At 47.2% G+C, this 12,888-nt stretch overlaps 1 protein-coding gene across 1 annotated transcript in view; it reads right to left on the bottom strand.

Annotated features, from left to right (window-relative positions):
- Snx9 (sorting nexin 9) overlaps positions 1-12,639 on the bottom strand; it is a 78,795-nt gene extending 66,156 nt beyond the window's left edge. The window contains exon 1 of the mRNA XM_050135718.1: positions 12,392-12,639. Coding sequence (XP_049991675.1) covers positions 12,392-12,403 — 12 coding nt within the window. The 5' untranslated portion in view covers positions 12,404-12,639. The remainder of the gene's footprint in view (positions 1-12,391) is intronic.
- Between the last annotated feature and the right edge of the window lie 249 nt (positions 12,640-12,888).

Raw genomic sequence — 12,888 nt, 5'->3', positions numbered from 1 at the left:
CCACCTGAGCTGTGGACCAAGGGCAGTCTTGTCCCGTGAGGATTGTAAGGGCACTGGTGTTGGCTGTGGGGCACTGGTCTTTTATCCTGTCACTTGTATTATTTATAATAAAATGCTGATTGGCCAGTAGCCAGAAAGTATAGGTGGGGCAACCAGGCAGGAAGTAGAGGCAGGGCAATGAGAATTCTGGAAAGAGGAAAGTTTAAGTCTGCAGTAGTGACCCAGCCTCAGAGGACGCAAGATGTGACTGCCTCGCTAAAAAGGGTACCAAGCCACGTGGCTAACTCAGACAAGAATTATGGGCTAATGTAAATTATAAATTAGTAAACAAGAAGCCTGAGCTAATGGGCCAATGTGTTTATAACTAATGTAGACCTCTGTGTGATTCTTTGGGACTTAACAGCTACAGGACCGGGCGGGACAGAAAACCTCGGCCAACAGGTGTTAACGAGCTGGTATGTGCAGACCATGCGTACGTCAGTCTCCAGGTGAAGACAGTGCCATCTTTAGATGACCCTTAATGGCTGTCAGCTGTATGACCTATTCATGTTAACTTAAAAACAAATTTGCCTTAATGATCATTAAGCAACATAAACACAATTTATGATATATTTACAAGGCCACTATTACGACCAAAATTTCGCTATTAAGGTTAATTATTAATGTTTAAATATGATAACAGGGGTTTGAATGTGTATTTTTGGAAAGTCTTTACATATATATGAAAATATTTTCCATGACATAATGTTGAAATTTTTTCAAAACCAATGAGGGAAGGGGAACATGTGGGACAGAGACTAAAACAACTGGAACTGCCTAGGAGCAGCCCACTGTGGCTGTAGGAGGTGTCCAGGAAGGTTCACTGTGCCTTTCTACTTTGGTCTACGTTTGAAATGTTTACAAATAGCTACAAAAAAAATGCTGAAGTATGCCAAAATGTTTGGATAATATATTAACAATTCATAGGCATGGACTTTTTATGAAATTCTATTAATATATTTTGAACAAACAAAAATAATCACTGAATGACCCACAGAAGAACAAAGATTCATTCATTGGATCTCAAAATCCTAAACCAGGATGATGTCATTTCTTCTAAGCCCAGAGCAACATTCCGGCCCAGTTCTCGGTACTTCAGCGGCTTCTTACCCTGCCCTGTTCACACCTGGAGGCTTCAGGAGTCACACCAGAAACCAGCTACAGCCTCATCAGAAGAGGAATGCAGTCAGGCCTACGTGACCCTGTGGTGGACACCAGTGAGGTCAGGATGACAGGCCAACCTGGCTATAGGTCAAAGGGATGAATGGTCCAATGGGTTATGTGTGTCCTCGTGTCCAGGAAATGACGGCTTCTACCTGGCTTTCAGACACACCTATCAGACATTCTTACTTCTCTCCAGAATCTCTAAACTGATTGAGATATACAAGTTACAGAAGGATGATCCTCCAGGGCTTCTGAAGCTCGCTGATCCGATTAAATACAGCAATGCTTGTCCTGGATACAATCAATTAAGGTTTAAGAAGGAATTAAAGATTTCAATCCGGTATCAAAGTGAACACAAGCTCAAGAAGCAGCAGCAAAGGAGCCAGTGTCAGGCATGGTGAAACACTCCGATAGTTTTACATTGCCAAACCAACGCAAGGTCCCAGGCGCAGCATACGGCTAGCTCCCTACTGACTTGGCCCATGGACAATTCTGTGCAAACAGGCACTGGCCAGACATGCACACCCGAGGGTAATACCTTTCCTAAGAGCTCTGAATGACAACACCACCCCTTCCTTCAGGTCTCGGTCACCTTCCTGTGGGACTTCACTGACCACCGTATTCAGCCCCACCCCCACTCACCTTGTAAACTAACCACCACACCATGGGAGAAAGTCCTGGGGACAGGGATCTTATTTTATTTTATGTGCATTGCCTGCATATGTGTCTTTGTAAGGGGTCAGATCCCTAGAACTGGAGTTACAGACATTTGTGAGCGGACATGTGGATGCTAGGAATGAACCCAGGTCCTCTGGAAGAACAGTCAGCACTCTTAACTGATGAGCCAGCTTTCCAGCCCCCTGAGGACAGTGGTTTGAAAACTAATTTCTTAGAAGCTATATTCCTCACATTGCAACATTCTTTGGTCCAGTGAGTGAGTGATGAAATCACTAAAGAACAAAGCAGCATAATGAGAGGCCATGGGATTTCGGTGAACTGGGTACGTGGTTCTGCTCTACAGATAAAGAAAGCTACTAGAGACAAGGCTGGCCAGGAACTCACTACTTGGTAGAAGATGACCTTGAACTTCTGAGCTCCCTGACTCTACAGTCCAAATGCTAGGACTACGCGAGACTCAACAACTTGTTCTGTTTATAGTACTATGAAATACCACAACCCAATCATAACACCCATTTCTCGCTTTACGGACAGATACAATGGTAAGCCCACAGGGAAATGTTCAATTAGTTCTTGAGATAAATTGGTAAAGATAATACTTTAGTAATGTTACCTTCAATCTTTAAAGTGGGTGGCTGCTGCTGCTTCTCCTCCCCCTCCCCCCACTTTCTTCTCTTCATCTCAAACCATTAGTGCCACTATCTCGAAAGCCATGACAAAGCAATCTTTCTAGTCTGGGAGTCTAAAACCTCTAACCTAGACAGAAAACACCTATGAGAATCCTGCAAACCAGAGAGTGAGCGCGAAGCCCTCTCTGACTCCTTTGGAAACTCCCAAAGGTGGCAAACAGAGGCCCAAGGCTCCAGCAAAGGCAGTGGAGAGCAGTCAGCATCCAGACACAATGTGAGACCAGGAGAGGCAGACCTACAACTGGTCTCAAGCACCCTAAGGGACAACTGGTGGACAGCTCCTTCCTGCCCTGAGACAGGAACTCAGGCCATGCAGAGATCTGCACCCCACACAGCATAGAACCAGCAAATGGCTCCCTCGTTCTCACTAAGAAGGGCAGGTGGACGAACTTCTAAGGTTAAGGAGTAAAAACTAAAGAGCAAGCCCCTGGAGGGCTGAGAGGCTCGGTAGGTAAGATAACGTCTTACTTTCAAGGCCAGCTATGGGCATCCAAATATAAAGACCTTCACCCCCAGGTTATGAACAAAATCCATTGTACATTTTTATAGAAGAGTAGCTTTATTTATCACTATATTTCTTTAGGCCCATCTGGATTGTGTGGAATTCACAGCCGAATCTACTCCGGTCTGTCTATTTAGAGGAAAGTGAGCTTGCAGTACACTTGTCTGCAGCACACTAACCAGACTCGTCTGGGATCAGAACCCAGGCTCCTGATCTCTCTGCTAGCCTACCACTGCTCTAAGACACACATTATTATTGCATTCTGAAGACATTACATTTTTTTTCTTAAATACAAAATTCAAAGGAAATCTCAAACCAAATGAATTCTTATGACATGGCTACAGTTACTACAGAGGATGGTAGCTACCTCAAAATCCATTCCATGCATACAATGCCCCCTCGTGTATCTTGGGTGTCTTACTTTATTTGAGATGGTCTTGGTATGGTAGCCTAGACTTGCCTGTACCTACCATGTACTGGCCTAGAACTCTCAGCAATCCCCCTGTCAAAACAGCTTCATGTGAAAGCACAATTCACTGAGAAACACTCAGTGCTAAAAGGTAGTATGAGGTCATTAGTATTTATGATGGTTGGCAAGATGAGAACCAGCCAGGAGACAAGGCTCCCAACGCCTATGAGAGATTATCTTGGTTAGGGTTAGTCTTTTGGTGTGCCTGTGAGAGGTTATATGGATAGGTGTGAAGAGCCATCCACTGTGAATGGCACCAATCCTAGCCTGGGCTCTGGGAAAAGCTGCACACACACTCTCCTTTCCCTCCCTCTCCCCCTCCCAGAAGCTCCCCCCCCCCCCCGCCCGTCTCCCTCTCCTCCTCTAGCTCTCTCTTTCATAACTATAGGTGGAATGTGACCACCTGCTTCCTGCTCCTACAGCTTTGACTCTGCTGTGAGGATGGACTGTACCCTTGAACTGTGAGCTGAAATACATCTTCGATTGCTTTTGTCAAGGCATTTTATCATAGCGACAGAAAAAGAAGCTATGAGCACTTGTGAGTCTGTGTATTACTGTAACATTATACACATTTGAATAACAGTATCAAAAATGGGAAGAATTTATGCTCTGTAAAGACCTACTCAACTTTCCCCGGAGAATCTATTCTAAATACTGAAAACCAAGCACAGCACATAAACACATCAAGCATTTTAAGGAAACTGCTTACGAGGAAACTAAAAGGAGAACTAACTTTAACCATTCCTAAACACCATGTCCTTGTCCACAGGGACTGGGAACGGACCAGGACATGAGACTCTCTGTCCTCCACATGCTCTTTGCTGGCTCCTAAAAGCGACCTAACACGACAAGTCCTGCCTAAAATTTTAGAGCCCAACCAGAGACTCTAGACACTTGTGCCTTCTTTCAAATACACTTTCTGTCCTGAAGGAAGGACACTCAATCAAAGAGCACTTTAAATGAGACCTCAGTTCCGGCACACCTCGTTACGGAATGGTACTCTCTCACCGAGAGGTAGAGAAGCAAGTCTGTGACTCTTGGGAGCACTGCCTCTTCAGGGATAAATACTTCAGGACTCATGTTCAGATATTAAAATAAGTTACAAAGACTGAGTCAAGAGACCCAGCATCCTTAAATACTATGTTTATAATGTCTAAAATGAGCAAGAGGGGCAAAAACATCACGGTTTTAAAGACCATAAGGAAAAAAAAAAGAGAGAGAAAAAGAAATACTAATTGGGAAGTTGTAAGATGTAGACAAGTGTATAACTCTGAACACTTGGCTGTAATCCATTCTCACCCAGATGCACACACAAACATCCCAGAGATGAGATTTTCACAGCTGCTATCACACTCCACTCTCTTCCCTTCCAGTGAGTGTGCTCCCAGGACACTCTGACTCGGCTTTTATTCCAGCAGGTGTGCCAAGCTAATACCAGACTGGAACAGCAAAGTACAATGAATGTTCAAGCAAAAAGCAGATAGTCAGCAGGGCTGTGGTGGCACACGCCTTTAATTCCAGAGTACTTGAGGCAGAGGCAGGTGGATCTCAGTGAGTTCAAGGCCAGCCTGGTCTACAAAGCGAGTTCCAGGACAGCCAGTGCTAGCTGAGAAACCCTGTCTCGAAAAACCAAAAAAAGCATCCAGTCACATGGCGTGTAAGACACGCTCCTTAGTCAGCACAAGGGAAAAGCTCTGGAAAATGCCAAACTGGAGTAAAGGCAGAGAAACCCAGAGAGAAGTACACGTGCTAAGCAGAATTTCACCCTGTATTCACCGAACCCTGACTGGGCTGCACTTAGGCTGCACAGAGTCAGGGAAATAAGGGAGCAAAATTCTGACCCTGACCAGCTGGGGCTGCTAGGAATCCCAGTCAGAAGGAAAGAAGGAGGGGGCAGCAAGGAAATGAAGCCAAGGTGTGGAGCAGGGAAGGAGGGAAGCGGAGGCCAGCATCGGCTGTCTGGCATAGCTGGAAACCACGAAGGAGCAGCACGGGAGGACAACTCAAGGCTGAGACTCCAGAGGACTGGGACACACAATTTCAGTGCGACAACCAGAACCACTCAGATTGATCCCAAGGGAAAATAAATAGTGAAACATCTAAGGAAACAAGGCACCATGAAGGAGGGTTCAGAAAGACCCAGCTGGACTTGTTACCGGGCTCATCAGGTCAGAAACTGGAAACATGAGGAAGGAATCAGAGACTAAAGAAAAACCCAACAGAACTTCTAACACCAGAACACAGCCCAGATCCCCTTAAGTCCCAAGCTTTGCACATAATCCACACTGACACCACAGTGGACTTCAGAACAGTGAAGACGGAGGTCTTGACAACAGGCGGAGAGAAGACCTGGGCACTTAGAAAACAACTGTAGCCAATGGCTGCTCAGTGACCCAGGAAGCTGAGCAAGGACAGGTTCACTGTGCTGAGCCTAGAACTTGCTGCACCCAGAAAGCCCACCATCTCTGATGGACAGGAAAAATGCATTTCATAAATGACCAGTTATCAACAACAAGCCTGCCTTAATGGGAACCCCAATTTACTCTAAGCAGAAGAAAACCCTGTACCCAAGAAAGGGTGTAGCTGGGAGCAGTGGTACACGCCTTTAATCCCAGCACTCCGGAGGCAAAGGACTGAATATAAGAAAATATAGTATACAAAGATAGGGACACCATACATCTAAATAATCATTAACTCTATACAGTGAAAACATCCAGTTTCTATTTTATTTAATACTAAGTAATAACTGACTATACTAGGAAATTTACTGCAGTTATATATCCTTAGGTCATTTTTAAATTCAGAAAGTATGATATTAGCCAGGCGGTGGTGGCGCACGCCTTTAATCCCAGCACTCGGGAGGCAGAGGCAGGCGGATCTCTGTGAGTTCAAGACCAGCCTGGTCTACAGAGCTAGTTCCAGGACAGGCTCCAAAGCCACAGAGAAACCCTGTCTCGAAAAATCAAAAAAAAAAAAAAAAAAAGTATGATATTGAGTAATTTCAGACTTAAATTTAGAAACATTAACAGACTAACGTCCTCCACTGGGGAAAGAGATCCCAAATGCTAGGGATCAGGAGAGGCAGTATAGCTTCCAAAACCCTAAGAGCTGACTAACCCTCAATCAACCTGTGAGATGGTAAATGTCAGGAAACATAAACAGCGGCAGATAAAAATCCCTAGCAACGGGGGCTGGAGAGATGGCTCAGAGGTTAAGAGCATTGCCTGCTCTTCCAAAGGTCCTGAGTTCAATTCCCAGCAACCACATGGTGGCTCACAACCATCTGTAATAAGGTCTGGTGCCCTCTTCTGGCCTGCAGGCATACACACAGATAGAATATTGTATACATAACAAATAAATAAATATTAAAAAAAATCCCTAGCAACAAAGATAGCTCGGATCAAAAGGTAAGATCTGTCAGGACCCTTTCCCAGCACTTGGGAGGCAGGTGGGTCTCTGTGGGTTTGAGGCCAGCCGGGTCTACAGAGCAAGTTCCAGAGCTGGTAGCCAACTCTGTCTGGAAAAAAAACAAACAAATAAATAAATAATTCAACTGATATTTATGAAATGAAAGCTAGCAAAGTCAGATTAACAGTGGAAACAATAGTTTTAAGGAACAATGTATCACTAGCAACAGGGGGTCACCTCGTAAAGACAAAAGTCTAATCACCTGAAAGGTACTATTAAGCTTAGTGAAACTATTTAAGCCCACTATTTTATTTAGTCGTTTGTTTTATATTTTAAGTTTATTTTTTATAAAGTTTTTAGAACTCATGTAAGCATGCTGTATTTGTAACATTTCCATCCCTCCCTCACTTCTCTCTCCAACCCGCCCACTCTGGCTGACTTAGACCCCTTCTGTGGTTCTCTTTACTTATATGAGCACGTGCGCACACACCTGAGTACATTTATTGCTGCTCACATACACAAGTGTTTGGAGCTGATCACTCAAGCCTGACAAGGGTCTTGTCCCTGGAGAGCCTTGACTCCCCCTCCTTCAGCAGCCACTGAATGCCAGAACTCTTCCCTGCGGGTGAGGCCCGAGGATTCCATCCCATCGGTATGCTGCTGGTGCGGTCATGACGCAGGCTGTCTGGGCAACCACATTATTGAGATGTCTAGGTAAGGCTTCCTAAGGCTTCCTATAGTATCACCACATCACAGCGGACTCCCTGGTCCTCTGGCTCTTAAATCTCTCTATCCCTTCTCCTGCAAGAGCCCAATTTAGTATTTCCACCAACTTCAGACTGTAAATCTGTAAGGATACAGATGTGAAGAGCATATTTAACAAGTTCAACCTAATTCACTAACTACATGCACACAGAGAACTGATAGACCCTTTCTGCACAAAGACGCATAAATAATTGCTTCCTAAGTATACGCTTAGTCTCAACAGATTTCTAGCCACAGTACTGGCTGTCAAGGAGACTCCCTGATCGACGCTTTCAAATGAGAAATAACCAAAAGATAACGGGGAAATCTTCAACTTTTGGAAGCTAAGCACAATGTTTACAACTCACAGGTTAACGATCACTCTTTGAAATCTCAAATTGTGAGGCTGCTCCAGCTATTTAACACACTAAGAATCAATTTTTCATGGAATTATGAGTAGACCCCTGTATTTCAAAACATTACTAATATCTAAACCGCAGGTATAATTTTTGCATTGTGCATGTATAGGTTCCTTTTAAAAAGGGGTTGCTAACTTTCAGTCGGAGGTAAGCTACAATGTATGAGTCTCTGTCACTAGACTGCCATCACTGTGCTCTTCCACGCTGATGCTGGGGATACAAAGGTGAGCAAACATACAAGTCCAGCCTCCGGGGCCCACAGCAGCTTAAGGAGGCAGCCACCAGCTAGAGAAGCACATGTAACCGGGAACTGGGAGGAATGACAGGACAAAGAGGCTTCTGGGAAGGGATGCTCTGGGCTAAGACCTCATGCACACAGAGAAGGCACGCAGGAAGGAACAGCAGACACATCACATCAGGGCTTTCTTGACAGGGTCTGGTCACAAAGCCCGAACTGGCCTCGAACTTAGATCCGCCTGTCTCCACGCCCCTAGAGCTAGCATTACAGGTGGACACCACTACACCCTGATGAAAGCTACCAAGTTTTAAGCGGTTAAAGTCAAGCGATTATTTAACATTCAGATGATCAATATAAAGGCAAAACACAGTAAAAACAATCTTTGCCAAACTCTTCACTTCCTAATCTCTTCCTCCTTTACTAAAGATTGTTTCACGTTTCTTACAGAACCTTTCTCTGACTACACATACAGACAGGTAAGACATACAATACTGTTGTGCGAAGTGCCCAGGAAGCATCTCTAGGTCTCCTGCGCTATAACTATACAGTTAGGTATGGTGGCACATGCCTGCCATCCCAGCACCTGGGCACAGAGGCCTGCAACCGCTGGGAGTTTAACTTGGTCTACAGAGCGAGTTCCAGGCCAGTGAGGGCCCATGTCAAAATCAGAACAAAATTCTCCCCAAACTAACTATTTTAAAAAGTCTTGTGTGTGTGCATGTGCACACGTGCACACATTTGTGCATGTGTCCACATGTGTGTGGAGGCCAGGAGGTCAGAGGTCACATAGGTGGCCTTTCTGGTTCTCCATCTTATTTTGAGACTATGTCTCTTGCTGACTCTGACAGGCTGGCTGGCCAGGGAGGTCTTCCCAGTGCTCTAACTACAGATGCTCTAGTTGGGGCTTTTTTTTTTTTTTAACTTGGATTCTGGAACCCAGGTCCCCACCCATGTACACGTCACCGATCAGCCAATCTCAGCCACTCGGCTTTAATTCTTAAGACTCTTCTGGTAGGATTTCTATTAATCAAATAAAGAGGTTTGTGCTTGGAAGAGACTACAAGGTTGCTTTCTAACTGTGCCCATGGATGCAGTCTGGTGAAGAGCCTCGTCTCCTAGCCAGACTGCTAAGGTTCCACACTCATTTGATTCAACCATAAGCTACATAACAGATCTGGAAAGTGAAGTTGGAAGGCAAGGCACCAGGCATCCCAGAATTTTATTATTCCTATAAAGTGACCGTGTAAGCACAACAGGATCCAAATCAACCAGCGAAGCCCAACTCCAGTATGGAACTAACAGTTAATCACGTGGCTATAGGCCCACTGCCATTAATTGTGTTTATTTTGACATAGACAAAAAGTTCTCAAGACTTGATCTTTGAAATGAACTCATGTTTACTCAGATTCACTGCAGGATTATGTCAGAGCATAATCTCAGGAGACACCTAAGCAGGTCACGACAGACACACTCCATCCGCCCGTCCCTCCCTGTGTTTGTTAAATGAGACCTGTCTCCAAGCAGTGTACTCAAGCGCAGTCCAGCACTTGACTGAAGGAAGATGAGAAACAAACCCAGATGATCCCTTTAAAATGTTCAGTTTCTGATTTTCTGTCTTTAGCAGAAGAACTGCCCAATTAAAGTTCTTTTTGTCTATTATGACTTTACCAATAACTCTTAAAGTAACGAGATTCAGGATGACTAGAGAGATGGTCCAGTGGTTAAAAGCACTGGCTGCTCTTCCAGAACCAACATGGGAGCTTACAACTCTCAGTTAACTCCAGTTCCAGGGGATCCAGTGGTCTCTTCTAACCTCTGTGGGCACCAGGAAGGCATGTGGTACACAGATGTCCATGTGGACAAAACACCCATACACAAAAAGTAATTTAAAAAAAAAAAAAAAGGACTTCAGAGTATATTCAAGGAAATCTACTAAGAACAAGGAAGACGAAAAGAGTGTCTGAAGAAAATGCCATCCTCCAGTAAATCCTACGGCAATCCCAGCAATACCTCAAACGTCCAGATGAAGCACTTATTTCCCAACACTCAGCTCTTACAGCCAAAGCTCGAGTACCACTTGAGCTTAAAACGTTATTCAGAGTCCATCATCATCATTACTAAGGACATCTAACCACCTACAGGAGTAAAGGAAGGAGAAAAATCAAACCGTTCAGGAGCAGGAAAGGGAAGGGGCTGGGACAAACAACAGTGACAACTCGTCTCTCTGGGAACAACTGAAAAAGAAGACTCTGGTTCGTCACAAGAAGCATGTGGGAACAGAAAAGCTAGAAAACTGCAGAAGGCTTCCCTTCTAACGACTGCTTCCCAGCCAGCCCCTTTCTTCAGTCAGCAATGGTCTGTCACCCAGTCCACGTGGGGACGCCGCCACCAGGAACTATGATTACAAAGTGGGGAAGGGCACCAAGGGCCAGGAGAACTGGAATTTGCCTTCAGAGAAGCAGATAACAAGGGAGGAAATGTTTACACAGCTAAGGACTAAGAGACTTGTGTTCAGTGAGGTCACAGGCAACTCAACTTCAGAACAAGGACCACCATGCTTTTTCCACTAGAAACGTTAAAGTTCAAGCTTCACCGGCAAACAAACGTTTCATTAAGCATGGGCATGTGCATTTGCTGCCAAGAGAAAACAGGCATGCGCGCCTCAGAGCCGTCAAAAATATTACAGACCGACTCCTAGAGAATAGGGTTCATGTCACGAACCACTGTCTGTCACAGGTGCAAGACAACTATGCACCTGGACTCGCAATTTCTGAAATGTTTGGCAACAAACCTCAAAATCAAATTTCCTTAGAAATCTTTCGCTTGAATTGGGTTTTATTGCCAACAAGGTGGTCACAAAATCAGGATGTTCAAGAGGTGGGCAGTTGGTTCATATCTGATAAAACCAAGCCACGACACAGCCCAGATAGACTAACGAGGCAATTCTGATGACAGCGACCCTAGCAAGTTCCCTGGGGAAGCCTTATTTCTGTATAAACACTCCACCTACAGAGCTGGAGCACGGAATCTGTCTGGGCCCCAACTTCAACAGACCAAGCGGTATCAGGCACTTCTCATCTCTCAAACTCCTTTACATTTTAAAAAAAATTATCCTCCATAAACTCCCACCCGAAAATAAAAAAGTTTGCACCAACCCAGAAGCAGCTCAGATAATTCAAAAATAATTATGGAAAGACATGCTGATGTTTGACATAATCAGAACTCCACGGACAAGTTAATCCACTCCCCACACATCACTTCACAGATCCATCAGGGGTTCACCTATGGTACTTCCTCCGTCCCCAGGTCCTCATTTCCAAGGTTCAGGCTTTTCCAGAGGGCTATTTCATCCCCAAGTAACTACTGAAACCGCACAAGAAAAGGGAACCGGAGAGACGAATTTTTGCAGACTCAGATAGCAAAAACGGACTGCTAATTTCACAAACAGCAGCATAAAATAAGCAAACCAAGATTCCTGGCCATTCACCAAGCAGGAACCAAAGTTCCACTAAGCAATTCGGGCCTTGGCCCTTTTTTCTTGTTGTTGTTGTTTCTCTTCTGCCAGCACACACGTAACCTAAAAGCACAGTCATTCCCCTCTTGATACTTTATTCACTCCGAAAACGTCCCATTCAAACCGAAAAGACAGCAAACCAAAAGGAAAAAATGAGAGACTTAAAGGCAGTGGGCGCAGAGCGCGGCTCCGGGAGGCTGCAGCGTCCTCCCCACCCGGCTCGGCCCCCTGGCGCGCGGGGCCGCGGACCGGGGAGGGAGGCAGGCGACGGGCGGCAGCCTCCGGGGGTCCGGGGTTCCAGGGCTGCGGAAACTTTCCGTCCCGGGGCGCTCGCCTCGGCTCAGGTGCAAACTTTGCAAAGCCGCCTCCCGGGAAGCCGACCCCAGCGCTCCTCCGCTCCGGTGCCCGAGGCGGCGGCCCGGGCCGCTGGGACTCGCGAGCGACCCCGCCGGGGCTCTTCGGCCTCCCTCCCCCGCCGCCGCAGCGGAGCCGAACGGCCGGCCCGGCCTGCGCCGCGCGCCCCTCACCTTGGTGGCCATGGCGGGCGGTTCCCGGGCCCCGCTGGGCCGGCTGGTCTCCCGCGCCGCGGAGCGAGCTTCGGCCCTAGGCGGGCGGCGAGGACGGCTGCGGCTGCGGCTGTGGCTGGCGGCTGCGGCCCGGCGCGGCGGCGCGGCGGCTCCGTCTCAGCCTTGCTCTCGGCGCTCGGGCCCCCGCGGCTCGGCGCCTCCCGCCGCCGCCCGCGCCTGCAGTTCCTGAAAGTCCCCGGCTGCGCGGCCCCCGCCCCCGCCGGCCAAGCCTCCCATGGACCGCGGCGTGCGCGGCGCGGCCGGCGGAAGCGCGCCTGGGGCCTCGGTCGCAGTCCGGCCTCCACGCCCGCCCCGGCCTCCGCCCCGACCCCGCCGCCCGCGGGCCCCTGTGTGCGTGGGCCACGGCCGGAGCGGCGGCCGCGGGGGCGGGCGAGCGCCCGGGTCGCGGCCTGGTCCGAGCCGAGCGGTTCCCGGGTCGCTGCGTGCGGGTGGAGGAC

Source organism: Alexandromys fortis, unplaced genomic scaffold, assembly GCF_014885135.2.
Source record: "Alexandromys fortis isolate MF-2015 unplaced genomic scaffold, M_Fortis_MF-2015_v1.1 scaffold_23, whole genome shotgun sequence".
NCBI classification, from domain to species: Eukaryota; Metazoa; Chordata; class Mammalia; order Rodentia; family Cricetidae; genus Alexandromys; species Alexandromys fortis.
Note: the sequence above shows the minus strand (reverse complement) of the source record. Positions and strands in the feature narration are given on the sequence as shown.